Source organism: Heterodontus francisci, chromosome 36, assembly GCF_036365525.1.
Source record: "Heterodontus francisci isolate sHetFra1 chromosome 36, sHetFra1.hap1, whole genome shotgun sequence".
NCBI classification, from domain to species: Eukaryota; Metazoa; Chordata; class Chondrichthyes; order Heterodontiformes; family Heterodontidae; genus Heterodontus; species Heterodontus francisci.
The window spans coordinates 4,237,986-4,265,624 of record NC_090406.1 but is presented as its reverse complement, the minus strand read 5'-3'; the positions used below and the strand labels follow the sequence as shown (position 1 = coordinate 4,265,624).

The 27,639-nt window shown below is 45.9% G+C and overlaps 1 protein-coding gene across 2 annotated transcripts in view; it reads left to right on the top strand.

Annotated features, from left to right (window-relative positions):
- LOC137351518 (F-BAR domain only protein 2-like) overlaps nucleotides 1-20,982 on the top strand; it is a 61,961-nt gene extending 40,979 nt beyond the window's left edge. For both annotated transcript variants that reach the window (XM_068015993.1, XM_068015992.1), the window contains 15 exons: nucleotides 253-429; nucleotides 1,001-1,025; nucleotides 1,647-1,709; nucleotides 2,458-2,509; nucleotides 2,946-3,034; nucleotides 5,141-5,554; nucleotides 6,573-6,685; nucleotides 7,545-7,674; nucleotides 8,898-9,009; nucleotides 10,689-10,844; nucleotides 13,870-14,002; nucleotides 14,913-15,106; nucleotides 17,080-17,144; nucleotides 17,985-18,149; nucleotides 18,367-20,982. In XM_068015993.1, the coding sequence (XP_067872094.1) occupies nucleotides 253-429; nucleotides 1,001-1,025; nucleotides 1,647-1,709; nucleotides 2,458-2,509; nucleotides 2,946-3,034; nucleotides 5,141-5,554; nucleotides 6,573-6,685; nucleotides 7,545-7,674; nucleotides 8,898-9,009; nucleotides 10,689-10,844; nucleotides 13,870-14,002; nucleotides 14,913-15,106; nucleotides 17,080-17,144; nucleotides 17,985-18,149; nucleotides 18,367-18,389 (1,911 nt within the window). In that variant the 3' untranslated portion in view covers nucleotides 18,390-20,982. The remainder of the gene's footprint in view (nucleotides 1-252; nucleotides 430-1,000; nucleotides 1,026-1,646; nucleotides 1,710-2,457; nucleotides 2,510-2,945; nucleotides 3,035-5,140; nucleotides 5,555-6,572; nucleotides 6,686-7,544; nucleotides 7,675-8,897; nucleotides 9,010-10,688; nucleotides 10,845-13,869; nucleotides 14,003-14,912; nucleotides 15,107-17,079; nucleotides 17,145-17,984; nucleotides 18,150-18,366) is intronic.
- The last annotated feature ends 6,657 nt before the right edge of the window (nucleotides 20,983-27,639 follow it).

Genomic DNA, 27,639 nt, shown 5'->3' with positions numbered 1-27,639 from the left:
TTTGGGAGCGGGGACGAAATTGAAAGGTTGGCTTTGAGACCTACTTAGCCAATAGAGAGCAACTTTGACAAAGCCCAAAATGCACTGCTGGGGGCGATGGAGAGGAAAGGGCGGGGGGGAATAATAATAAAGAAAACCCCGAGGAGGCAAATGTTGGTATCGGCACACTCAGCATGTTAACCAATCCGTGCTGGCGGTGCTGCCTCATGTATTGTCCAGTTCCAGTGGGAATTCCTTGACTTTTCTGAACATGAGAGGGAGACCCATCCCTGCTCCTCCAGCGATTCCGACTTCGACGATGAGGAACCCCGAAAATTCCGCGTGGAGATCAAACCGGTGACCATAAAAGACTGGACCCATGACCCAATGACATCTGTGGAGCAACTGAGGGCATCGATTGGGAATATTGTTCTCTCTTCCAACCCAGTCGTAAGTATCTCACTGTCCCTTTGCTTGGTGGTGGGGGGTTGAAATTGGCCTGGCAGCCTGTCAAAAGTAGTGGTTTTGCTCAGGTATGGATCTCTTAGGAGATGGGGTTGGGGAGGGGAGGGGTCACTGAGGAGGAGGGGTCACTCATATGAGTGCCAAGTCTTGAAATATGCTCCAAGGTTATAAAAGTTACCATTAAAACTAGACAATTAGTGAGCAAAACAAAAGATAATTTTTATTAAAGTATGAATATTGGGATCAGTGCTGGGAGGGAGTGGCTCCAGCCACAACACCTAACCTCACTGGTCAGTCAGAGAGTCAGACCATTCCCAAGGTTCCATGTAATGAGAGACAGAGTGCATGGTAGGAACCCAGGACTCCTGACTTTACTCCACTTGTTTGCAAGTCAGGAATTTTCCTCACAGAATTGGAACATTCTTCACTGGGAATCCCCGAGGTGGGGACTGTTGGGGGAGGATCCCAAAACCCGGGAGTTTGCAACGAGGAAGGTTCTAGTGAGACGGACCCACTCGTTGCCCAAGCTCACTCTTTGCTTCTCTTTGTTTTGCAGATTCCATCCAAAAGAAATTCCTCTAGTAAGTTTTCTGTCAATCCGTCAAAACTACTTTTACCTCCAAGATTTAATAATATTTGTAATGAAGAGGAAAAATTTGCAGAGCTGTGGGGAAAGAGCAGAGGAGTCTCCTTCAAAGAGCCAGCATAGGCACAATGGACAGAATGGCCTCCTTCTGTGCTGTATGATTCTATGTGGGCCTTGTAGTTGGTGTGTGTGAAACTCTGTGTCATGGGGGAGAGAACAAGGATGAGGTGCAGGTGTTGGGATGGACAATGGACGAGAGTGGCAGCAACAAAGGAATGAGATCATTCCCAGTCGTATCTGGGAAGAGAAATGAGAGAGAAGGTCCACTGTTTTCAAATGTGAAACTGCACTAAAGGGCTGAGGCAGGCAAGGGTTAACTGTCTTTATTTCACTAAATTAGCTGGGTCAGGCAAGGGTTAACTGTCTTTATTTCAGGAACATGATTTGTGTCATAATTCTCAGTGCCTCTGTTTTGTCTCAGAACTGAACACCATCCGTCTGTTTCCATCAGTCTGCCTCTTACTGCATTTTTATTTGCAGTTGCCTCCACCCCCGCTCTCCCACTCCCACCAGTGCAGTTTTTTTTTTGACTCTCCACTGTATCTCTCTTCTGTAGGGCACTCAATCCAATTGGCTCCACTTTCAGTGGAAGGAAACTCCGAGGGAATTCGCACGAAAGGTAAGGTGACATCTCTGAGACCGTGCAGGATGTGTGTTAATGCAGCTGTCATAACGATCGGCAGACACCATGTCTCCAGCCTACATCACTGAAATGTTAACTACACGACAAAGCCTCTTTAACTAGGTCTGGAACCAGTTACAAGGTCTTAATTAAATTCCCTTTATCAAGTTGGAACATTTCAGTGTCCCAGTTGCAATCTTGTTTAGCAGCTACTGAAACTGATCAAATGGTTGTGTGTGTTCATCCCCTAAGATGAACTAAACTAGATTTGTTGTTAAACTGCACTGGCAGGAGAGGGTTAATATATTTCCTATTGTCCTGTTTTGAACAGCAAACTTCATCTTTGTTATCTACATGGTTCCATTAACACTGCCGCAATGTTTGATGAAAAATGTCCTCACTTTAAAACAAACTAAACTTCTATAAATAGTCTTGCGTGTATTTTCCAATGTTTATTCAGTAGTGGTGCACATGCACTTCTTTCTTAAATCCATCTCTGCGCAGGTCTGCTCTGGTTGCTGATTGGCCTTACGCTCACTGCTCTGCTGAATTACCTATCCAAATTTGTCCAGAACCTTCTAGCCAGTCGCAGTTTTTATACAGGAGTATCTTCAGAAAACTTTCAGATTGTCACAAATTAAGGAGCACTCTTGACTATTTCTCCTGTTGTTGCCTGGTTTTGAATGGGTGCTCTTATTACACTTTGTTCCTATGTGGCTGATTCTAGTTTCTGTTTCTGCTCCAGATGTAGAGGCGGCGCCGTTCCGATTCAACGCTCCGACCTCAGAGCCCAGTAGGTACGTAATTACCTGATAGTCATCAGTCCTTGGGTGAGAGTGAGACCTGCAAGGGGCTTTTGGAATGGATGGCCTTCGAGTTTTATTTTAACTGCTTCTTTATCATATTTATGATTTTGGTTTCAGGAGATCAAGTCATAACTCGCCCCCAGTCCTGAGATTCTTCTCCTCGGGTTTGTTCTCAGCAGTGTTCTGGTGATTTAATCTTTCATTCCTGGGGCTCCAGGACAATCCTGGAGGGTTAGCAACCCAACTCTTTCCCACATTCCCCCACTCCTGTTCCCATACTTAAAATGGCTCCCCAGCTATTCCAATCCCTGGAGCTTCAGCCTGTCATTTTGATCTCTGTTTCCCGAATGTCATGATCCTTGTTACCTGTGATTTTCTTGTCTTTTCCCCCCATTTCCCCCCCCCCCCCCCACCTTCCTCCCGGCAGAACCATCGTCTCCCAGAATGGTGTCAGCTTTCTGCATCCACTCTTTGGGCCATCGCTGGACTCCATGTTTGAGAAGACGGGTCTTGCAGGTAATGGTATTTGCTCTCTTTAACTGAGCTCGCTCTATATCTCTGTCTTCTGTTTGTTCTGACTTAGAGATGTTTCCACTTGTGGAAGAGAACAGAACTAGGAGTCATAAATATAAGAAGAAAAAAAAAATCCAATTGGGAATTCAGGAGAAACTTCATTCCCCAGTGTGTGGTGAGAATGTGGAACTTGCTACCACAGGGAGTGGTTGAGGCGAATAGTATCGATACCCATAAGCGAAAGCTAAATAAACACATGAGAGAGAGAAAGGAATAGAAGGATATGGTGATAGGGTGAGATGAAGAGGATTAGGAGGAGGCTCATGTGGAGCATAAACACCAGCATGGACCAGTTGGGCCGAATGGCCTGTTTCTGTGCTGTAAATTGTAGCATAACTCTGCATTTGTTGGACTTTGTGAAGGGTTGTGGATTCTGAGATTTCCATTTTGTGACATTTTGATGGTTAACAAATTAAATTATCTTCATGAAGCAGCAAAGTTCAGGAGAAATGTAACAAATAAAATCCCATCTGCGTAAATCCCATTCTTTTTCCTGCAGATTTAATATGAATTAATTGAAAGGTTAAACGATTAAAAGCAATTAGTGTGCAGTCTAATAATGGTACCATTGCTGCCTCGGAATCAGATGATCCTGGGTGCGCACCCCACTCCGGGCAACCATGGTGAGTGGAGACCAGAGTTCCAGCTTGGAATTCTGGCTATGAATCCCGTGGGATTCTCATGTCTGGTTGGTGTGGGTGACGCCCCCCCCCCTCCCCTCCCCAACCCCGACAAACCTCATCGTATGGATTGTGGGAGCCCATAAAACCCTCCTGCTGTAAAGGACTAACCCCCACTATTGACTGGGATAGAGATGGTCATAACCATAGAAGGTACATTCACATCTGTCAGACTGTTAATTAGCCGACAAATCCTTCCACTACTTCACAACAATCTCCCCAGGGAAGAGTATAAAGATACAAAAGCACCTACACCCACAAGGACACACAAAAACTGTTCAATTCATTTTGTTTTTTAAAAATTCCATTCAATTCTTAAAGAAAATTACAGTAATTTTCTATCTTTGTGAGACACCAAGTGATTGGTTGTTCCACCTTGTTTCTACAGTGTAAGTTGAGAAGGATGACATCATTAAGGACTGCCAGTGGAGCTGTCCAAAACGCTTGCTGAAAGATTGACTACTTCCATCCAATGACCGATTGCTAACAGCCCCAGTTTTACATGTGTTTTTCTATTTAATGAGATGCAGACAATGCATTTAAATCCAAGTGTTCATCATTCATGTTTTTTTTTATTTGCACCTTCGCATTCACTCAATTGGATTCCCTCCCTTAAAATATTTATTTTCCACCAGTAATTCTCCGAAATGCACACAAATAAACATCTGACCGGGATGCATTGGTCCAAAGTTATATCTTGCTATACTCAAGTAGAGGCAGGCCAGATGTTAATCTCACCAGAGAGAGGACATTTGCAATTTGGGTTCAACACTAGGAACTTCTAAAATCTTAAAACTTGGATTGGAATTCTGAGCAATGTACGGGAGTCTGTTATCATTCAGGAACCCATTGGGTGCAGCAGCAGAATGGGTTGTTAAGTCTGTCTGGATGGAGGAGTTCAGAAGGTACAAATGGCCTTTATTTTAATCATTCTTGGGATGTGGGCATAACTGGCAAGGCCAGCATTTATTGCCCATCCTTAATTGTCCTTGAGAAGCCTCTTCTTGAACCATAGTGCTGTTGCGGAGGGAATTCCAGGATTTCGACCCAGCGGCAGTGAAGGAACAGTGATATTGTTCCAAGTCAGAATTGTGTGTGACTTGGAGGGAACCTTGCAGGTGGTGGTGTTCCCATGTGTCTGCTGCCCTTGTCCTTCGAGGGGGTAGAGATCATGGGTTTGGAAGGTGCTGACAAAGAAGGTTTGGCGAGTTGCTGGAATGCATCTTGTAGATGGTACATGCTGCTACCACTGTGCGCTGGTGTTGGAGGGAGTGAATATTTAAAGTGGTTCACAGGGTGGATTCCTCAATGTCTATTTTGTGATGCCAATGGCTTGCTCTCTCTTTAAAAACTTCCCTTCTCTTTCCAGCCCAGTGTAACCAAATCAGTGTGAACCTTCAGTCTTTGAGTGCTCCGACTGGCTCCAGTGGACTCGAGATCGTTGAGGATTCGGGTCTTGATTCTCCTTCTCTCCTGACTACTGACGGCTCCTCACCATCTCCCGAGTCCAGGCCTTGGACCCCGCAGCCCGTTACACCTCCAGTCTCGCTCCCGCTCAGCAACACCTTCTCCCCAGCCTTCAATGAAGCTTCTTTTCACCCTGTTTGTAGCGTCAAGTCAAGTGAGGGAATCTCCTCTGCAAATCTTCATCTCGGTGCAGACCCAGCCTACAATCCTCCTATTGCAGACAGAGAGCACTCTCCTGTGGACCCATGCTCAGAAGCGGACCCCCCTGAACCAGGCCTCCATGGGTTGGCCGCTGTCGATGCCACATCTGCTACAGGTCTTTCATATTTTACTTTTCCTTTTGTTTCCCTTGTTTGATTAAAAATGCATCTGCGTTCTCCCTTTTCTCCCCTGAAAGTATTGTACAGTTCCAGACCTGGTCACATCCAATATCTATTTCCACTCGTGTTTTGTCTGAGTGTCACTGGACAGTGGTCAGGAGCAGGAATCCTGCTGGCTAGTCTGGAATACAGTGGCCATTGTCTGCCCCATCAGCCAGTAAGATTACAAATCTAACCTCTGCCTGTTTAGTTTTGTACTTCAGTGGAGATTTGGGCAGGTTCTGGGGGGTGGGGGGGCATTTTGTTTCCTCTGCAGTGCCTTTTGCATGAAGCACTGGGTGACATAGTGGTTTAGAGACTGACCCCTCACCTTGGTTAAAAATTCATACTGGACGTTAAAAAAAAAAAAAAAAATTTTTTAATCCTTCTCGGGATGTGGGCACTGCAGGCAAGGCTGGTGTTTATTGTCCATCTCTCGTTGCCCAGAGAATATGGTTGTGAGCTGCCCTCTTGACTCAGTCCAATGGACCAAATTCCTTCCCGTTCATTCCCACTGTGTAGAATCTCAATGGCCCAGGTTTGATTCTGAGGAACTTGCTCGGCCACTTCCGAGGGCACTGAGGTGTTGACCACATTGGTATGGGACTGGAGTCACATATAGATTCAAACTGAGTAGAAACGGCAGGTGTCCTTCCTTAAAGGACATTAGTGAGTCTCCCTGTGTGTCTGTTTGTTGAGAGTAACCAGATCTGAGGGGGGAGGATTCACTCAACAAAGTATTGGTGCTGAGAATGGAACATTTTCAATTTCAGTCACTCAGCATCAAATTCTCCTAGGGCAAGTGCAATAAAGGGTTAGATACAGAGTAAAGCTCCTTCTACACTGTCCCCATCAAACACTCCCGGTACAGCACAGGGGTTAGATACAGAGTAAAGCTCCCATCAAAAGCTCTACTATATTGTTACAGCAAGGTTTCCTGTTGGGTTAAGTTGATGTGTTTAGTTGTGTTCACAGGAGCTCCCGGTGTCCGAGTGGAGGCCTCAGTCGGAGAAATGACACTCGCTGCTCCGCCTCGCCATCACTCAAAAAAGAAACTTTTCCCCATTCAGCTTGAAGGAATGGACGCAGTATGTATGGACTCAGTCATTCACTCGTTCTCACTTGGCAAACAGCTGATCAAAGTATAGAAACATAATGAACCAAATCCCTTCCCATCCTTTTCCATCCATCCCTACAGAGTGCAAACCCAATGTTGTCCCTTTGTCTAAGGATATTTCTGTTGCTGCTGAGACAACAAATCATGTGATTGGCTAATAACCACCTGTGTTTGAGGGCGCTATCACATGGTAATGTTAACTGTAGCTGGTTCCACCCCTTTGGAATGTACTGAATTGTGCAGCTATACAAAGATAAGAATTGAATAGCAAGAGCCCCTCCCTTTTTGATGAGTCTCGACCCCATTTGCTTTCTCATCCTGTCCCTCAATTCCCATTCTCTACAGAAGTGCTCTTGTTTCTGGAGCTTGGAGCATGTCAACTTGACTCTTGCCATTGAGTCACTGGGTCATGGGATCATCTCCTACTTCAGAGACTTAAACCCATAATCCAGGCTGACACACCCAGTGCAGTACTGAGGGGAATGCTGCACTGTTGCAAGTGCTGTCTTTTGAAAGAGCCATTAAAGCGAGTCCTCCCTCTTGAATGTAAAAGATCCCATGGTCACTGTTTTGAAGACGAGCAGGGGAGTTCTCCCCGGTGTCCTGCTCAATATTTATCACTCAATCAACATCACAAAAAAAAAAATAACTTATCTGGTCATTTATCTCATTGCTGTTTTGGGAGCTTGCTATGTGCAAATTTGCTCCTGCAATTCCCACATTAATCTATTCACACATCTCTCAACCTTTGGTTAGAAATTTCAACCTGTGATCAGCTGTAATGATCGCTATATATTTTCATAAACTAATTGATTTCTTCTTCCCTTCAGTCCAGGTCTGTCAGTCCATCAACTGTGACATCTCGGAGTCCTCCCCCTGCAGCCGAGCTGAATCAGGTTGATGAAACAGCCGCAATGCGTTCCTGTCGCAGTCGAGCCACTACTCCGGCCTTGAGTGCATGTATGTGGTCAGTTACTTTCAACATCACCATCGGGAAAGTCCATGATGTTGTCACGTGTCAGCCGTGGCTCAGTGTGTAGCGCTCTCATCTCTCAGTCAGAAGGTTCAAGTCCCACTCCAAAGTCTTGAGCACATCATCCAGGCTGATGCTCCCACTGCAGTACTGAGGGAGTGCTACACTGTTGGAGGGGCTGTCTTTCAGATGAAATGTTAAACTGAGGCCCTGTCTGCCATCCTGGGTGGATGTAAATGATCCCCTAGCCACTATTTTGAAGGAGAGCAGGGGAGTTCTCCCCGGTGGCCTGGTCAATATTTATCCCTCAACCAACATCACTAAAACAGATTATCCGGTCATTATCACGTTGCTGGGATCTTGCTGTGTGTAAATTGGCTGCCACGTTTCCCTACAGTGCAACAGTATGGTAGGCAGTGGTTCAGGGGTAATAGCACTGAACTAGTAATCCAGAGGCCCAAGCTAATGTCCTGGGCGACATGGGTTCAAATCTCACCATGGCAGCTGGTGAAATTTAAACTCAATTAATTCATAAAAATCTGGAATTGAAAGCTAGTCTCCATTTCATGGCACCATTACTATCATCGATTATCGTAAAAACCCATCTGGTTCACTAATGTCCTTTTAGGGAAGGAAATCTGCTGTCCTTACCTGGTCTGGCCGACATGTGACTCCAGACCCACAACCATGTGATTGACTCTTAAATGCCCTCTGAAATGGCCTGAGATGTGAAAGGCGCTATAGAAATGCAAATCTTTTTCACCACTTGTATAGATCTATTAGATGAGGGAAGGCGATGGTCCAATGACCTGTGGCTTGTTGTGACTTCTAGAACCTCTAGCCAGAAGGTTCCAGAATCCTCATCGAATTTCTCAATAACAATAAACCTTTCTGTGTTGCTGTATTGAGAATTAAGCAGCAACTGCTCAGTCTGAAATTGACACTGATCAGTGGGCACGATGACACCAATGTGGATTCAGTACTGAGCATCCAACCAAACCACGCTGAATAAAGTGGAGTTGAGGAATGCGTAACTGGATGGATAGAATGGGAATATCACTGTATGTGGTCACAGTTCAAATGGTTTGATGATTAACTGTTGCACGGTTAACAGTATTTGATGTCCCTGGATTTCTTCAGGAAGTCTTCCTGAAGGTGAAGGCATTGATTTATTTATTTTTTTATTTCTTCCCCCCGCTCCCCCCCCCAGGTATTTCCCGAGGACCGAGCCCAGTGACTGTGGGCTGTCATGATACCTTGCCTGTTGCTGCTGCATTCACAGAATGTATAGATGCATACTTCAGGGGTGGAGACTTTGCAAAGTAAGTGTTGGCATCAGTATAGAAAGATCAGGTAACTGTCGGCAGGGACTTAGCCTGAGTCCCTGTCTCACACAAGTGACGGAAGGTGATTCTTTCATCCTCACTTTTTACAGGTATTGCTCTTAAGGAAGGCTTTTTCTTTAATTAAAGCAATTACAAAATTAATTGTCAGCCATGGCTCTGTGAGTATTGTGCCCGCTCTCTCACGTGTTCTCTCTCACCTCTGAGTCAGAAGGTTATACGTTTGAGTTCCATTCCAGGGATTTGAGCCCCATAATCCATGCTGACACTCCCAGTGCAGTACTGAGGGAATGCTGCACCATTGGAGATACCGTCATTCGGATGAGACATTAAACCGAGGCCACATGTGCCCTCTCAGGTGAACGTAACAGATTCCCCCAGTACTATTTTGAAGATCAGCACAATAGTTCCCTGGTGTATTCTCCAAGGCAATGCCTCAACCAATCAGCAACCTTTTTTCATGAAAATAAATTGTTGCTCCCTTTTGAAATTTGGAATTCTTGCAGCTGTCCTGATGAGTGCAAGAGGAAAAGCTTCAACAGCATGTCTTTTTTTCAGCAATACTCGAGCAGAGGAGTTCTCCCAGTGTCCTGGACAATATTTATCCCTCAACCAACACCTAAAGCAGATTATCTGGTCATTATTACATTGCTGTTTGTGAAATCTTGCTGTGCATAAATTGGCTGCTGCATTTCCCACATGACAATAGTGACTACACTTGATAAAATACTTCCGGGCATCCTGAGGTCATGTAAGGTGCTGTAGAAATGCAATTATATTTCTTTCCCTCTAGGGCAGGTTGGCTTTATGCGAGGTTACATTAACATGTCCAGTGAAGATGTAGAGGTGGGAATAGGTCACATGCTGTAAAGTGTATTTGCATAACCTTAATTTGTTTTATATACATGACCTAGTGTCTGACATTCAATGGAAAACTTTATTTTCATATATCAACACCACAAGAGCAACTTGCATTTATATAGCACCTTTAACGTAGTAAAACATCCCAAGGAGCTTCAAAGGAGAGATTGTCAAAATAAATTTGACACTGAGCCACATAAGGAGATGTTAGAACAGGTGACCAAAAGCTTGGTCAAAAGAGGTAGGTTTCAAGGAGTGTTTTAAAGGAGGAGAGAGGGAGGTGGAGAGGTTTCAGGAGGGAATTCCAGAGCTTAGGACTTGGCAACTGGAGGCACGGCTCCGACGGTGGAGCGATGGAAATCGGATGCTCAAGAGGCCAGAATTGGAGGAGTGCAGATATTTATGAAGGTTGTAGGACTGGAGGAGGCTTCAGAATTACACCATGGGGGGATTAGATGACTAGGATGAGAATTCTAAAATCGAGATGTTGCCAAACTGGGTGAATGGGATTCGGCGCGAGCAAAGTTACAGGGAGCAAAGGTTTGGATGAGCTGAAGTTTAGAGACAATGCACAGCGGAAGGCTGGTCATGAGAACATTGCCGCTGTCAAGTCTGGAGATAACAAAAGGCATGGCTGAGGGTTTCAGCAGCAGGTGAGCTGAGACAGGGCAGAGACAGACGGGGTTGGTAACATGAGACATGAGTCTTCTTGATTTCCCATCCACTGGAAATGCATGTTGTTGTTCTGCTTGCGCATGTTCTCTGACATGATTGGTGAAAGTTTCCTCCTTCTGCAGTGTTATTGTGAAGCTGACTGGAGATGTCGTCATGTCCTTCCCAGCGGGAATAGTTCGGATCTTCAGTGGGAATCCGTCCCCGGCTGTCATCAGCTTCAGGCTTTTGAATGCCAATCGGATTGCGCAGTTTCTGCCCAATGCTCAGCTGGTGTACAGGTGAGAGATGGGAAGCTCAGGGTCCAGACATCAGACAAGTGTCTGGGTGACTAGATTCACCTTCACATTCTGTTGGCTTTCATTTAAAAAACAAAATGGAACGTTTACATGTGTCCAGCAAAGGAAAGGCTCGTGATCATAATAAGCGTTTTCTAAATGGTGAGAAATTGGGAATTGGGCTGAAGATTTAGATATACAAATTCCTAAAAGTTGATGGATAGATACAAAGTGTTGACTTGGAGTACTGTGCACCTCTGGGCTTCATATTATAGAAAGGATGTCGAGGGACTGGAGAAGGTGTAAAAAAAACTTTACAAGGATGATAGCAGAATTACTGAGAAAGATTGAGTAGACTGGGGCTGCTTTTTTTTCTAGAAAAGAGAAGGCTGAGGGGTGACCTGATAGCATTGTTAAAATTATGAAAGGGTTCGATAGGGTAGATGTAGAGAAGATATTTCCACCTGTAGGGGAGATCAGAACTAGGAGCTGTAAATATAAGACAGTCACTAATAAATCCAATCAGGAATTAGGAGAAACTTCTTTACCCAGAGAGTGGGGCGAATGTGGAACAGGGAGTATTTGAGGTGAATAGGATGGATACATTTAAGAGGAAGCAGGATAAACACATGTAGGAGAAAGGAATAGAAGGATCTGTTGATGGGATGAGACGAAGAAAGGTGGGAGGAGGTTCGTGTGGAGCATAAACACTGGCATAGACCAGTTGGGCCAAATCGTCCATTTCTGTGCTGTAGATTCTACGTTTTTTTTTAAAAAGCAATGAAAAAGGTGAGTAGAACATTGGCTTTTATCTCAAGGCAGCTGGAATACAGAGGGGAGGAAGCAATGCTTCAGTTGTACAGATGCTTGCTCAGATCCTAATTGGATGCTGCATTCAATTCTGGGCATACACCTTGGGGAGGAAGTATTGGGGTTGGGGTACAGCGTTGATTCACCAGAATGATACTGGGGCTAAATTATGAGGACAGATTGCATAAACTGAGCTTGTATTTCCTTGAATTTATAAGGTTGAATGGGGATCTAATTGAGGTGTTCAAGTTGTTACGACCAGGTGAGAAAGAGGTCTAGGGTTCCCTTTCAGCCTTCATCTGGTCTTACTGTAACAGGGTTTTATTTTTTAAACACTGATTTTAGCTCCCCCTTGGTGAATCCTTGTTCTGCTTTCCAATTATAAGGTCAAGAAACCAGCACAAACAGGTTTTCTCAGGTTTAAAGAAGAAAAGAGAAATTTATTCAACTTAAACTTAAACTCTAATTTGGTTAATGCCTACAGATACACGATGCAGCCACACCAGCTTGCATACACGATATACACATGCAGATAGGGACAGAAAGAGCAGAAGAAAAATAAAGTGGAAAAGTTTGAGGCAATCTCTGAAGAGGGTTTTTTTTTTTACTGTGCTTCGAGCTCGCTGTAGAGTCCTTGATTTTAGATCTTGCTTTTCGCTGGGGCCCAGTATTCTTCTTAAACCTTGTTCACTGTATGAGACTTTTCTCCTTGGGTTTTCTCAGTGGGTTTTGGAGTTCTGTGAGAAAGAGATGGGAGCAGACAGGCAGGAGAGGAGGTCTGCTTCAGTCCAGGAGCATTCTGCTTTCTGCAGGCTCTCAGTTCAAATCTGTACAATTCAGAAAAAAACCCAGACTGCCAAGCCGGTTAGTCATGTGACTAACTGGTTTGACCATGTCTGTTTGTGGATTGTATTGGAGCAGGGATTAGCTCCTTTGTTTCAAACATTGTCTGGTAATATGCAAAAATGTCTTTCCAGCTGGGGGCCTGGCCACCCCTTGTCACAGGCCTTCTCTTCCCTGCAACAATTTGAAATTTAATGTCCATGTGGCAAAATTAATGTGCCTCATTCTTGGCAGGTCGGGGCCCGCATGATAAAGCGATAAAGGAGTTGATAGGGTTGATCGAGAGAAACTATTTCCTCCATTGAGGGGAGTCCAGATCAAGGAGGCAGAACCTTCAAATTTGAGCCAGGCCGTTCAGGGGTGATGTCAGGAAGCACTTCACACAAAGGGGAGTGGAAATCTGGAACTCTTTTTTTTTTTTTTTTTTCCCCCCCCCCCCAACAAAAGGCTGTGAATGCTGGAAGACAATTGGAGTGTTCAAGAATGAGACTGATAGATTTTTGTTTGGGTAAGGGGATTGAGGGATATGGAACGTTGGCAAGTAAATGGAGTTGAGTGACGGATCAGCCTCCTCCCACCTTTTTTTGTCTCATCCCATCAACATATCCTTCTATTCCTTTCTCCTACATGTGTTTATCCAGCTTCCTCTTAAATGTATCCATCCTATTCACCTCAAATACTCCCTGTTCCACATTCGCCCCACTCTCTGGGTAAAGAAGTTTCTCCTAATTCCTGATTGGATTTATTAGTGACTGTCTTATATTTACAGCTCCTAGTTCTGATCTCCCCTACAGGTGGAAATATCTTCTCTACGTCTACCCTATCGAACCCTTTCATAATTTAAACAATGCTATCAGGTCACCCCTCAGCCTTCTCTTTTCTAGAAAAAAAAAAGAGGCCCCAGTCTGCTCAATCGTTCTCAGTAATTCTGCTATCATCCTTGTAATCTTTTTTTACACCTTCTCCAATCCTGCTATATCCTTTTATTAGATGGAGCCCAGAACTGCACAGTACATGATCTAACTGAATAGTGGAACAGGCCTCAGAAGCTTAATGCTCTCCTCCCATTCCTGTTCTGTAACTAAACCAGATGATGTCCACTTGAGGATGTGAAACAGTTATCGGATGGGGGACGCCTTCAAATTTGAGTGGAAGGTCTGTGACTGTCATGAATGGGGGAGGCAGGGCTTTTTGCTCAGTGAGAGGGGGTGGGAACAGCATCAGGAAATCTCCAGGAACTGTTGAAAGTACTTGGAAGATCAAGAGATTCAAGGATTGTGCTGCCCATTTTCAGCAGATTGGAGCCTCTGCTGGGGCTGTGACGTTGGTCTTCATTCCAGCTCAGCTGTAATTTAACTCTTGCCTCTCTGTGCAGTGATCTGTCACAGAGTGACTCCGATGTGAAAGATTTCTGGTTGAACATGCCCGCTCTCACAGCCCAGCTACAGAAACAAGCCAAGCAGAATCCCAACGCCTCCTACTTCAACATCAGTCTCCTCAAGTACCAGGTACAGATAAGGGAAATACTGCAGAAATGGACTTGAATTTATGTAGTACCTATCACATTGCAAAGCTGTTCATGCACAATAAACTACCTTGTTGGGTAAGGAATATGTTGAGGTACAGGTCAGCCACAATCTAATAGAATTGTGGAGCAGGCTCGAGGGGCTGAATAGCCTCTTGTTCCTATGATATGTAGCTAAGCAGCACAGCCATTTTTGGCACAGCATGATCCCAATAGCATCCATCAGCTGACCAACCTGTGCTTTTATTCATTCTTGGGATTTGGGTGTCACTGGCAAGGCTGCCATTTATTGCCCATCCTTCGTTGCCCAGGGTACAATAGAGTAACTTGTCAGACCATTTATGAGGAGAATTAAGAGTTAGCCACATTGGTGTGGGACTGGAGTCACTTATAGTCCCAGGCCAGGTAAGGTCACAGGTTTCCTTCCCTAAAGGACAGTAGTGAACCGCTTTGATATTTAAGACAATCTGACAGCTTCACTTTTACTGATACCTGCTTTTTATTTCTATTTTAGCACACATACCCCTCTTCCCACTTCCCCAGAACCTGTTCACCATCACTGCCCCCTCATCTCCACCTCCGACCAGGGCCCGTACGCCCCTCCATTCAGTTACTGGAAATAACTGCTCAACAGCTGAAACCAACAATGATTCTTCATATGTTTTCATCTCAGGACACAATGGGTTGACTTGCCTCTTTCAGTGCTGTACATTTTTCTATGTTTCTCGGATTTCCAACACACCTAGACCTCAGTGGGAGAGAGGGTTTGGGGGAAGGGAGAGAGGAGTTACCAATGCTGTTGAGATAGTGCAGCGCTGAGCAGCAAGTATTGTGAGCAGCGCAGTTCTGGCGATGTGCTCAGAGTGATGGCTGTGTGCGTGTGTGGTTTGCAGGTTTCTACTCTGGATTGTCCGGCTGTTCCCCTGAAAGTTGCCGCTCGCTGGAAGTGCGAGTCCAATCACACAGAGGTCGCCATGGATTACGAATACGACGCGGAAACCACAGCAACAACGCTGACCAACCTGCATGCCCTGGTACCGCTGGAAGGAGCCGTCACTAACGTCCAGTCCCACCCCACCGCTGTCTGGTGAGAGACGGGAAACCCTCAACTCGGGTGGGGGTGTGTGTGTGCGCCGGGCTGGGAGGAGGTGGGACGTGGGCACTGGGTGCCGGATGTGGTGAGAGGTGCACGAGTGCTGGATGGGGGTGAGGCTAATGCAGCCAATGTGCTTCCTCAGGTGGGAATGTTGGATGCATTGAGCCTCCCCTCACCTTCGGCTACACCCCTGAGAGGGCATTTACCCCTCCTCCCCCGCCCCCAAATTGATCACAGTTACGGGGTGAGGTCACTCCTACCCTCAGCAGCACTACAATAATTTACATTTATATAGCGTCTTCCACGTAGCAAAACTTCCCAATATGCTTCACAGGAGCAAACAAACAAAATTTGACACTGAGCCACATGAGGCAATATTAGGACATGTGACCAAAGTCTTAGTCAAGGGAGGTTTTAAGGAGCATCTTAAAGGAGGAGAGCGAGAGGAGGAGAAGTTTAGGGAGGGAATCCCAGAATTCCAGGCTTTGGCAGCTGAATGCACGGCCGCCAATGTTGGAGAGAAGGGAATCCAGCTGCTGTTGGTCAGTCAGAAGCTGACCCTCTGCTTCGCTTTAATCAAAAAAGATTCTCTTGGAATAAGTGATAATACAATTGAATTCCCTATTAAATTTGAAAATGATATACATACTCTAGTCCCAACCAAGAATCTTGAACCTAAATAATGCCAATTTCATTGGTATGAGGGGAGAGCTGGCTACAGTTAATTGGGTAAATAGACTTTAAAAAATATGGCGGTAAATAAATGGTGGGAAAGAGTTAAACAATTCAGAATGTTCATCAAAAATACATTCCATTTTTTAAAAAAAACTCTCAGCAAGAAAGATCCATCCCTGGCTTACTAGGGAAGTTAAGGATAGTGTTAGATTACAAGAAGAGGCTTATAATGTTGCAAAGCATAGTAAGCCTGAGGATTGGGAGTTTTGGAAACTAGCAAAGGGCCATCAAAAGCTGAAAAGGAAAAAGAAAAATGAGTGTAAACTAGTCAAGAATATAAAAACCGATTGTATGAGCTTTTACAAGTATATAAAAAGAAGAGTAGCTAAAATAAAAATTGGTCCCTTATTATCCTGGGGAACAAGGAAATGGCAGAGAGGCTGAACAAATATATTCTGTCTGTCTTCACAGTAGACGACGCAAATTACATACCAGAAATAGATGGTAGCCAAAGGGCTAATAAGAGTGAGGAACTTAAGGTAATTAATATCAGCAGAGAAAAAGTATTGGAGAAACTTAAGGAACTAAAATCCGACAAATCCCCAGGACCTGATGGCCTACATTCTAGGTTCTAAAAGAGGTAGCTGCAGAGATAGTGGATGCACTAGTTACAATTTTCCAAAATTTCCTAGATTCTAGAACAGTCCCAGCAGACTGGAAGTTAGCAAATGTAACAGCACTATTCAACAAAGTAGGGAAGAGTGAAAAGAGGGAACGTTAGGCCAGTTAGCCCGACATTAGTCTTCAGGAAAATGCTGGAATCAATTATTGAAGTCTTAACAATGCACTTCGAAAATCATAGCATGATCAGAAAGAGCCAAAATGGTTGTCAGAAACGGAAATCGCGTTAGACAAATTTATTAGAGTTTTTTTGAAGATGTACTTAGGGTAGATAAAGGGGAACCAGTAGATGTAGTATACTTGGATTTCTAAAAGGCATTTGATGAGGTGCCTCTCAAAAGGCTAATACACAAGATAAGGGTGCATGGTGTTCAAGGTAATATTAGCATGGATAGAGGATTGATTAACAAACAGGAAGCAGACAGTAGAGATAAATGGGGCATTTCCAAGTTGGCAGGCTGCAGGAAATCGAGGTGTACAGGGAGTGGTGGGAAAGTGGAGTTGAGGCAGAAGATCAGCCATGATCGTACTGAATGGCAGCGCAGGCTCGAGGGGTTGGATGGTCTACTCCTGCTCCTAGTTCTTATGTTCTTGTGTACTTCCTGAAGGAACTCCAAACAGAAGAGGCTGTGGTGGAAGCTTCCGGATATCTGTGGCCAATCAGGAACTGAAGGTAACTCGTGTCTGAACAGATGGTGCAACCCCAGTCCTTTCACCATTAATGATGCTTGTGAGTCCCCTGGGTGGCAGAGTGGGTACAGACACCCAGGTCGATATTAAACCCTTGCCTCTGTTCCCCCCCACCCCCCCCCCCCCCCCCACAGTGGGCAGGATGGTGGGAGGGTGTTAAAATCGAGCAGGATGACTAAACCAACACCATGAGGCTCATCTCCCACCTCGTGTCTAATTGAAATGTAAAGATGGGGGTTGGTGAGGCCCTCGGTGACATTTTAACAACAATTCTGGAGTGGGCTCGGCAGAGAGACCTAGTGAGAGGCTGAGGTCAGTTTAATTGTTTAATCTTCAGGTGGGTTCCTTGTGGACGGAGAAGCAGGAGTCCATCATCGGGGTCCCCCGAGGATCCCCCATCCTCCCTCCCTCTCCCTTCCACTCCTTTTCCCGGACCACCCTTAAACGTACTCTCTCCGCCCCCGCACCTTTTGCGGAGGGGAAAGCCATCATTCTCTAGATGTGGGCAAGGCTGGTATTTATTACTTATCCCTAGTTTCCCTGAGGAAGGCATCCTGGCCTTACCTTCACTGTATGAAAGGTTGCTCAGTGCAGAAACCCCAGCCACCACCTCACCCCTGGTGGGATACTCTGACTTTCTATTGTGACTCCTACCAGTGAATTCACATTAATTCTCCTGATCTGGCAGTGGAGAGGTGTAGCCTGTTCACAATAAATTCTGCTTATCCACCTCCCCACAAACCTGTACCTAACAACATGTGAGGTTCTCTGTGTCTCTCACTCTCTGTCTGTCTCTCACTCTATGTCTGTCTGGCTTCTGCAGGCAAAGGATTGCTTCATGCGAGCTGGGAGGTGTCTGAAGGCCCCAGTAAGCCCTCTCCCCTGGCGCTGCAGTTTACGAGTGAGGGCAGCACGATGTCTGGTGCTGATATTTGTCTGGTGGGGGCCGGATACAGACTCTCACTGGTAAAGAAGAAATTAGTCACGGGTAAGAGTTCCACTCACGCAAAAGGATTGAAATTAAGGAACACATTTACTGTCAAGGGCAAGAGCAGTGAATTATCACTGTATCTAAATCTGTGACCCTGCACCTTGTACCTGAAACTCCGTGAGGTGCTGTGTCCTGATGTCAGTATTGTGAGTGTTCGGGAGATTACTTTCTTTTGAAGGTGTTGCTAATTTTACATTTTGATTTCTCTGTCTAGGCAAATACTTTGCGGGATGCTAGTGAGGAATTGGCCTGCTGGGTGAAGACATGTGTTTGTAGTTGATTCACTATGTCCATCTGGGAATTGTTTGAGAGATTCCACTGTTTTGAGTGGTTATGAACTCCAACATATCTAACAGTTTACCTCAATTACTCCGATTTGGTTTTGTGTTTTTTTTTAAATCTTTGCATCGAGCACATTTCTCCTGTCATATCCAACTGGAAAATCTGTCAACCAAACTCCACCTATATTTTTTTTTGAAGATTTTGAATTTCCATGTTTTCATTCCAAATTTGGTCGTAGGTTAGTCTTAAGCTCCTGCCCTATGAAACTTGCAACCAGACAGAGAGAACCAATAAATGCTCTTATTCATGATCCGGTCCCAATGAAGAGTTTTTCCCCTGCCCTATTGCACTTTGAAATGAGTGGTTCTGACCCTCCATTCCAGCAGAATTCCAGGACAGAGAATTCCTGCAATCTTTTTGTTCCGTGGAAGATGCAACATTGGGAATTGTTATTTTTTTGCCATTTTGGAGTTGGCTGGAGCTGTGAGTTTATAAATGTGACTGAGATCCCAGCTCCTGCTCCTTGCTTGAAACTGGTGACATTCTTTTGAAGAATGTGAATGAGATTCCGACACCTTCCCTCCTCCATCTGGTTGCCAGCTGTGGCCAGTTTCCCAAGGAGAGTTCATCGCAAGAGGATCGAGCGATTTGAATCTGCTCTACTGTGGAATGAGATGTTTTAAAACACTGGCTGGATTATAGAGTCTCCAGGAATGTGCAAAACTAAAGGGAGGCTGATAAGATAAATCTGATTCACCATTCAGTTTTCATTGAGAATTCCCTGTGATTTTTCTCGCTGGCTTTTGCTGCTGGGTGATTTATTTTTAATTGCTGAGACTCCAGGGCAATCCTGGAGGGTTAGTGACCTCTATTCCCTGTGTGTTGGAACAGTGAGCTTGTGAAGTGCCGTTTTGGGGTCAAGGAGCCGGGAATTCTGGATGCAACTGAACTGGACTCTCAGTTAATATATTGTGGGTTTTCTTGAAGCATTTTAATCAGTGTTGTGTTTTCATATTGAGCCATTGTATCCAAACAATGATTTTCCACTCATCAAAACTAACTTTATTCAATGTGCTGGTAGGGTCCAGTTTGTTCATGCGCCAGGCAAGGTGAGTACTGAGCCCTACAGAACTAGAAGCTCCAAGTTTGTCCCTGGTCTGTCCTAGTTTACAGGTTGAGTCAGGTTATCCTTCCTTAACCCACAGGCGCAAGCAGTTGGGTTCATCATCCTGATAACGATCCATTAGTCTTTTCCAGAAAGTCTGCATGACTGTACACCTTTCCGACAGGATCAGACTTGGATGTGATGCCTCTATGATTGAAGAGTCCCATTGCTACTTACTGCTTTGGCCCATGGCTGATGAATGGCCACTAGTGTAAAATACTGGGGAAATGAGCCTGTATCTGTACCCCAGTGAGAGTCAGCACTTTCAGGAGAGGAGGGGACCTGCACCCCAGTGAGAGTCAGCACTTTCAGGAGAGGAGGGGACCCGTACCCCAGTGAGAGTCAGCACCTTCAGGAGAGGAGGGGACCCGTACCCCAGTGAGAGTCAGCACCTTCAGGAGAGGAGGGGACCCGTACCCCAGTGAGAGTCAGCACCTTCAGGAGAGGAGGGGACCCGTACCCCAGTGAGAGTCAGCACCTTCAGGAGAGGAGGGGACCTGTATCCCAGTGAGAGTCAGTACCTTCAGGGGAGGAGGGGACCTGCACCCCAGTGAGAGTCAGCACCTTCAGGAGAGGAGGGGACCCGTACCCCAGTGAGAGTCAGCACCTTCAGGAGAGGAGGGGACCTGTATCCCAGTGAGAGTCAGCACCTTCAGGAGAGGAGGGGACCCGTACCCCGGTGAGAGTCAGCACCTTCAGGAGAGGAGGGGACCCGTACCCCAGTGAGAGTCAGTACCTGCAGGAGAGGAGGGGACCCGTACCCCAGTGAGAGTCAGCACCTTCAGGAGAGGAAGAATTGTTTTCTAAACAAAATGTGCCTCAGTGGATGGTGGTCTATCTCACCGGCCTATGTACTACTGCTCCTCGAGTCATGATTTTGACTACTCTCTGCTGTTAGCACTCCCTGCTCTCTCAATTGTAAAATAGGAAAGTCCAGGTGAGTTAAGAAGTGGTTACAAATTCAGACTCCTTTTGATTTTGATTTTCTGACGTGTCCATTTGACTGTCTGGAATAATTGCTCCGTAAGTGCCCTGTGCTTGTTGCTGGGCAGATTTTGAGGCCCTTGTGTGAAAGGGAGGGTTCTGGTAATTAAATCATAAACTATTAACCAGTGTGAATGCACCGGCTGTGGGGGAAATTAAGGATTGTCGGAGTGTCCAGGAATTAAAGATTGATCTCCTGGCGCTACTGCTTTCCACTCACTCCAGAGAAAACTCAGTGAGATTGTTCAATCCACTTCAACAAAATATTTAATTATTGAAATATTGGAGAGGGGGTCTTGATGGTCAAACATCATCCAAACAGGTGAGGAAGAGTCTGCTTGCTTTTCAATTGGCCGTTGGGCAGGGCAGCATGTCAAATGGCATGTCTAGTGGTCGGTGTTGGGGGGGGTGCGGGGGAGGGTATGTGGGGTGGTGGGGGGCTGCGGGGGGATTTCAATTTGGAAGGTTATGTACTGAAACTTCCAGGATTACATCTCAGCAGATTGGGGCTAGTTTTAGCCAATGGTGAATATTATCCAGACACTGCCGAAGGATTATTGAAGGAACTTTCTGAATGTGAACATTTTAATTATCTGTTTTTTGACAAAGGGAGGATTGGGGTTTATCTTGAGGCAGAATGGAGTGTCTCATAGGGTCAGAGGTCGGCGAGGGGGTGGGGGAGGGGAAGTCGTCTAGGCCCACAAACTCTCACTATGCGAGGTAATGTTTGCTCAGGCTGCGGCCTGTCCTAATGCTGGGGTTGCCAACTCTCCTTGAGTGTGTTCCTGGATGTTTTATCATGTGATCTCCCACCCTGCCCCCATACTCTTCTCTTTCTCCCCCCCGCATTGCTCCATCCTCCAGATGCACCCCCCACAGCCAACTGGGAAGTGAACAGATTCTTAGTTATCTGATTGGATGAATCTTGACTGTCAGTCAAACAGCCTTTCTCCTCAATCTCCAATATTTTTGTAACCAATAAATGAAGGTGTTCAAAGAAAATGAAAGAAATGCACAATATTTTAATGCAACTGTGAAATTCTTTCTCCTGGGTTTTTGCTCGGAGATTCATCAATTCCTGGAGACTCCGGGCCAATCCTGGAGGGTTGGCAGCTCTACTGGTGATGGAAAATGTTTTATTTTGTTTTGTATCCTTGTCCAATTCCACTGGAATTATCCGGGAGGGCTTTTAGAAAAAGTATTTTGCACTGTTATTTGGATTTGCTGCATTGCACTTAAAGGCACTTGTGAGAAAATGAGAATGCGAGCTGCATATGGTCCTGCTTCTGTTTGTCTAATGTCTGATATCATGTGTTGGGTAAAGATTGGGTTTCAGAAATGTTTCACTAGGTTGAGGACTTAGCCCAGTTGATAGTGTAGCATGGGAACAAATTTAGTTCGGGGATTTGGAGGCTGATTTAGTTCCCAGCCCCATGTCTCCGTCCCATCCCAGAAGGTTTGGATTATACGGATCCTTCAGTTATTCTTGGATGTAGATACTGAGCAGGGACCTAATATTGTACGAGTGACCGTTCAGGAGTTGGGTTAGCATGCACAGGAACGTGGCCCTCCCCATTAGACTGTCTGACACTGTGCTTGATACTGTATTGTGCCCCTTTCCCCAGGCATACTGGTTTTTAAAAAGAGAATTTTATTCCAAGTATTTTTTTTCTTTCAATTTACAGAATGGAAAATGGTAAATTAGCTTTGTTGTGATGTCATAACAATGCTGTTATAACCTGAGAGAGCATTGTGATGTAAGCAATGAACTGTTACTGCTGTAGTGTGTATGTGTGACTTTTCGCCATGACCAACACTGTCAGATGGGCTGGAATCTGAGCGAGATCTTTGATTATATATAATTATTACATGTAGATATTAAATGTACATACAGCTGAAAAGAGAGAATTAGCTTTCATTTTGATGTGCGTTTAATTTTTTTCTTCATTTCTCACCGGCCCCTTTCCGCCCCCCTCACCCAATGTAGAGTTCCGGGGTGGGGGGGGGGGTGGAAGTTTGAGATGCCGAGGGGTCCTGCTCATCAAGTTGTGTTTCTGTGAATACTGATGGTGGTCAGCTTCCTGTGGTGAAGTCCGTACTGTACACTGAACCAAGCAATAAATACTGACACCAAACTAAAACTGACTCTATGGTTTTCATTCTGGAGACGGGAATCTCGCTGAGGAGGGAAACTCACTTAGAATCATAGAATCTTACAGCACGGAAGGGGCCATTCGACCCATCATGCCTATGCCAGCTGTTTAAAAGAGCTATCCAATTTAATCTCACTTCCCTGCTATTTCCCCATAGCCCTGCACATTCGTCCTCTTCAACTGCATGTTCAATTGCCCTTTTTGAAGTTCCAATGGAATCCGATTCTACCACACTTTCAGGTGTGAAGAAAATTCTCCTTATCTCAGTTCTAGATGGCCAACCTCGTATTCTGAGACTGTGACTTGTAGTTTAGATTCTCCAACCAGAAGAGAAGCCCCTTAAGAATTTTGTGTTTCAATGAAATCACCTTCAATTCTTCTAAACTGTAGGGAATAAAGGGCTAGTCTACCTAATCTCTCCTTATCCCAGGAATCAGCCTGGTTTGTTTCTGGTTGGTTGTGGGATCTTGCTGTGTTTAAATTGGCTGATGCCTTTCCCTACATAAACAGACACTGCACTTTAAAAAGTAAATCAGATATTATTTGAAAAGGAAGAATGTGCAGGGTTGTGGGCGAATGACACTAAATGAACTGCTCATTCGAGGAGCCAGTTCAGACACAATGGGCCAAATGGCCTCCTTCTATGATGTAAGTGGCGGTAAAGTGCTTTGGGACATCACATCCTGAAGTTGTGCAGGATGCTATAGAAAACTTTTTTTCCTCCGCAGTACATGATGTCTATCATTTAATATCAGTCCAGTAGTCTCAGTGCCAGCAGCTAACTCAATGTGAATCACACGTCATGTGTTTTTGCTGGACTGTTTGGAAACACTTGAGCACTGTACCCAACCAAAACATGAAGGAAATATTTAAGGCACAAAGACGGTGCAGAGAAGAGTCACTAGTCTGACCCCTGGTGTCAAAGCATTTAATTAATTTGAAAGACTGGAGACACTGTACCCCAGCCTTAAATGGAGATTTAGAGGAACGTTTTGAAAGGGGGACAGACAGGTTTAGGACAAAGCCACCAATATATGGGTAAAGGAATAAAAGCAAAATACTGCAGATGCTGGAAATCTGAAATAAAAACACGAAATGCTGGAAATACTCAGCAGGTCTGGCAGCATCTGTGGAGAGAGAAGCAGAGTTAATGTTTCAGTCAGAGACCCTTCATCAGAACTGGCAAATGTAATAGGTTTTATGCATATAAAACAGGGGTGGGGCAAGAGATAACAAAAGGCAAGGTGTTCAGAGGACAGAGGGTCACAGAGAGTAACTGACCAGAAGGTCATGGAGCAAAGGCAAAGGGTGTGTTAATGGTGTACTGAAAGACAAAGTGTTAGTGCAGAGAGGGTGTTAATTGACAGAAAACTGAACAGCCCTGGCCGAAAGCACAAACATGAAAAAAAAGTGGGCAGGCACATGGTTTTAAAAAAAAAATGAATGATGAAACAAACTAAAATAAAATAAACTAAATAATAAAAAAGAAAAAATAACTAAAAATAAAAAGGAGGGCCTGTCATGCTCTGAAATTATTGAACTCAATGTTCAGTCCGGTAGGCTGTAATGTGCCTAATCAGTAAATGAGATGCTGTTCCTTGAGCTTGTGTTGATGTTCACTGGAACACTGCAGCAATCCCAGAACAGAGATGTGAGCATGAGAGCAGGGGGGAGTGTTGAAATGGCCAGCAACTGGAAGCACGGGGTCCTGCTTTCGAACTGAGCGGAGGTGTTTCGCAAAGTGGTCACCCAGTCTCCGTTTGGTCTCCCCAATGTAGAGGAGACCACATTGTGAACAGTGAATACAGTATACTACATTGAAAGAAGTACAAGTAAATCGCTGCTTCACCTGAAAGGAGTGTTTGGGGCCTTGGATAGTGAGGAGAGCAGAGGTAAAAGGGCAGGTATTACACCTCCTGAGATCGCATGGGAAGGTGCTGTGGGAAGGGGATGAGGTGTTGGGAGTAATGGAGGAGGGGAGGAAATGATCCCTTTGGAATGCTGTCGGGGGAGGGGAAGATGCCTTTGGTAGTGGCATCATGCTGCCACAAAGGATGATCCTTTGGATGTGAAGGCTGGTAGGGAGGAAAGTGGGGACAAGGGGAACCCTGTTGCGGTTCTGGGAGCGAGGGGTAGAGGTGCGGGAAATAGGCCGGACACGGTTGAGGGCCTTGTCAACTACAGTGGGGGAGGAATCCTTGGTTGAGGAAAAAGGAAGACATATCAGAAGCACTGTCATGGAAGGTTGCATCATCAGAGCAGATGAGACGGAGAAACTGGGAGAATGGAATGGAGTCCTTACAGGAGGGAGGGTAGTTGAGGTAGCTCTGGGAGTCGTTGGGCTGATAATGAATATTAGTAGACAGCCTATCCCCAGAGATGGAGACAGAGAAGTCGAGGAAGGGAAGGGAAGTGTCAGAGATGGACCATGTAAAGGTGAGAGAAGGGTGGAAATTGGAAGCAAAGTTGATAAAGTTTTCTAGTTCTGGGCAGGAGCAGGAAACGACACCGATACAGTCATCAATGTACCGGAAAAAGAGTTGGGGGAGGGGGCCTGAGTAGGACTAGAACAAGGAATGTTCAACATATCCCACAAAAAGACAGGCATTGCTAGGATCCTTGCGGGTACCCAAAGCAACACCTTTTACTTGAAGGAAGTGAGTGGAGTTGAAGGAGAAGTTGTTCAATGTGAGAACAAGTTCAGCCAGGTGGAGGAGGGCGGTGGTGGATGGGGACTGGTTGGGCCTCTGTTCAAGGAAGAAGCGGAGAGCCCTCAGACCGTCCTGGTGGGGGATGGAGGTGTAGAGAGATTAGACGTCCATACTGAAGAGGAGGTGGTTAGGGCCAGGAAACTGGAAATTGTCAAAATGACGCAGGGCGTCAGAAGAGTTATGGATGTAGGTGGGAAGAGACTGGACCAGCGGAGAAAAGATAGAATCAAGATAGGAAGAAATAAGTTCAGTGGGGCAGGAGCAGGCTGACACAATGGGTCTATGAGGTCAGTCCTGTTTGTGGATTTTGGGAAGGAGGTAGAAGCGGGCTGTCCGGGGTTGTGGGACTATGAGATTGGAAATTGTAGCGGGAAAATCTCCAGAGGAGATGAGGTCAGTGATAGACCTGTGGACAGTAGAGGTCGGTACACCAGACAACAACAGCACCACCCTTGTCTGCAGGTTTGATGACAATTTTGGGGTTAGACCTGAGAGAACGAAGGGGGGCAGGTTACAGTGAGTGAGGGGAGCAGAGAAATTGAGACGACCGATGTCTTGCCGACAGTTTTCAATGAAAAGATCAAGAGTGGGTAAGAGGCCAGAAAGAGGGGTCTGGGTGGAGGGAGAATGCTGGAGGCGAGTAAATGGGTCTGCTGGTCGGGGGGAATGACTCCTGGTCAAAGGAGTGAGCATGGAGGCAATGGAGATGGAAGAAGAGCTCAACGTCATGCCGAGCACAAAATTCATTGAGGTGGGGGCGTAAGGGGATAAAACTGAGTCCTTTGCTGAGTACAGAACGTTCAGCGTCAGAGAGGGGAAGGTCAGAGGGTACAGTGAATACACGGCAAGCAGTTAGATCAGAAGGAAGTGAAGGAGAAGAGGATGTGCAGGGGCATTAGTGCCCATCAGCTGCTGGAGCTTGTGTTCCTTAACACTTGAAAGGAAGAAAAAAAGTTTTTTGTTAATGCATCGGATAAGACGAAGGATGAAATGAAACTGTGGAGTAGAACAGCTTTGAGATAAGGTGAGGTGGTGCTGCTGGAGCGAGAGGTCTTGTGTGTACGTGTGGCGGCGCTTAGCACTGAGTGTGGTGTGAGTTAGTGTAGGGGCGGCAAAGCTTTCGATGAGCTGAAGTTTAGAGACAATGAGCGGCTGGTCAGGAGGGCATTGCAATAGTCACAGCAAGAGATAGCAAAAGGCATGGATGAGGTTTTCAGCAGCAGGTGATTGGAGATGGGGAAAAGACAACGTGAAAATGAACAGGACAGAATTCATAGAATCATTGAATACTCACAGCACAAAGGAGGCTATTTGGCCCATCATTCCGTGCCAGCTCTCTGCAAGAGCAACTCACCTAGTCCCACCTTTTCCCGACAACCCTGCAATTTTTTTCCCTTCAGATATTTATCCAATTCCTTTTGAAAGCCACCATTGAATCTGCCTCCACCACACTATCAAGCAGTGCATTCCTAATCCCAGACACTCGAGTTGAACAATATTGCAGATGCTGGTAAACAGAAATGCTGGAAATACTCAGCAGGTCTGGCAGCATCTGTGGAGAGAGAAGCAGAGTTAACGTTTCAGGTGAGTGATCTTTCAGCAGAACCCATGTTCTGCCCGCTGCAGTAACCCAGCCCGGTCTGCGGTGGTGCTGTCGAGGGAAGACCCATCTGCTGCAGTAACCCAGCCCGGTCTGCGGTGGTGCTGTCGAGGGAAGACCCATCTGCTGCAGTAACCCAGCCCGGTCTGCGGTGGTGCTGTCGAGGGAAGACCCATCTGCTGCAGTAACACAGCCCGGCCTGCGGTGATGCTGCAGAGGGAAGACGCATCTGCTGCACTACGGCAGACTGGCCTGCAGGTGGAGGACCCCTCCGCTGTTGCTGCACTAACAGAGCCCGGCTTGTGGTGGTGCTGCAGGTGGAGGACCGCCACCCCCCCCCCCACCCCCCACCGCTGTCGCTGCAGTAACACAGCCCGGCCATCAGTGATGCTGCAGGTGGAGGATCCCGCCGCTGTTGCTGCAGTAACACAGCCCGGCCATTAGTGATGCTGCAGGTGGAGGATCCCGCCGCTGTTGCTGCAGTAACACAGCCCGGCCATCAGTGATGCTGCAGGTGGAGGATCCCGCCGCTGTTGCTGCAGTAACACAGCCCGGCCATCAGTGATGCTGCAGGTGGAGGATCCCGCCGCTG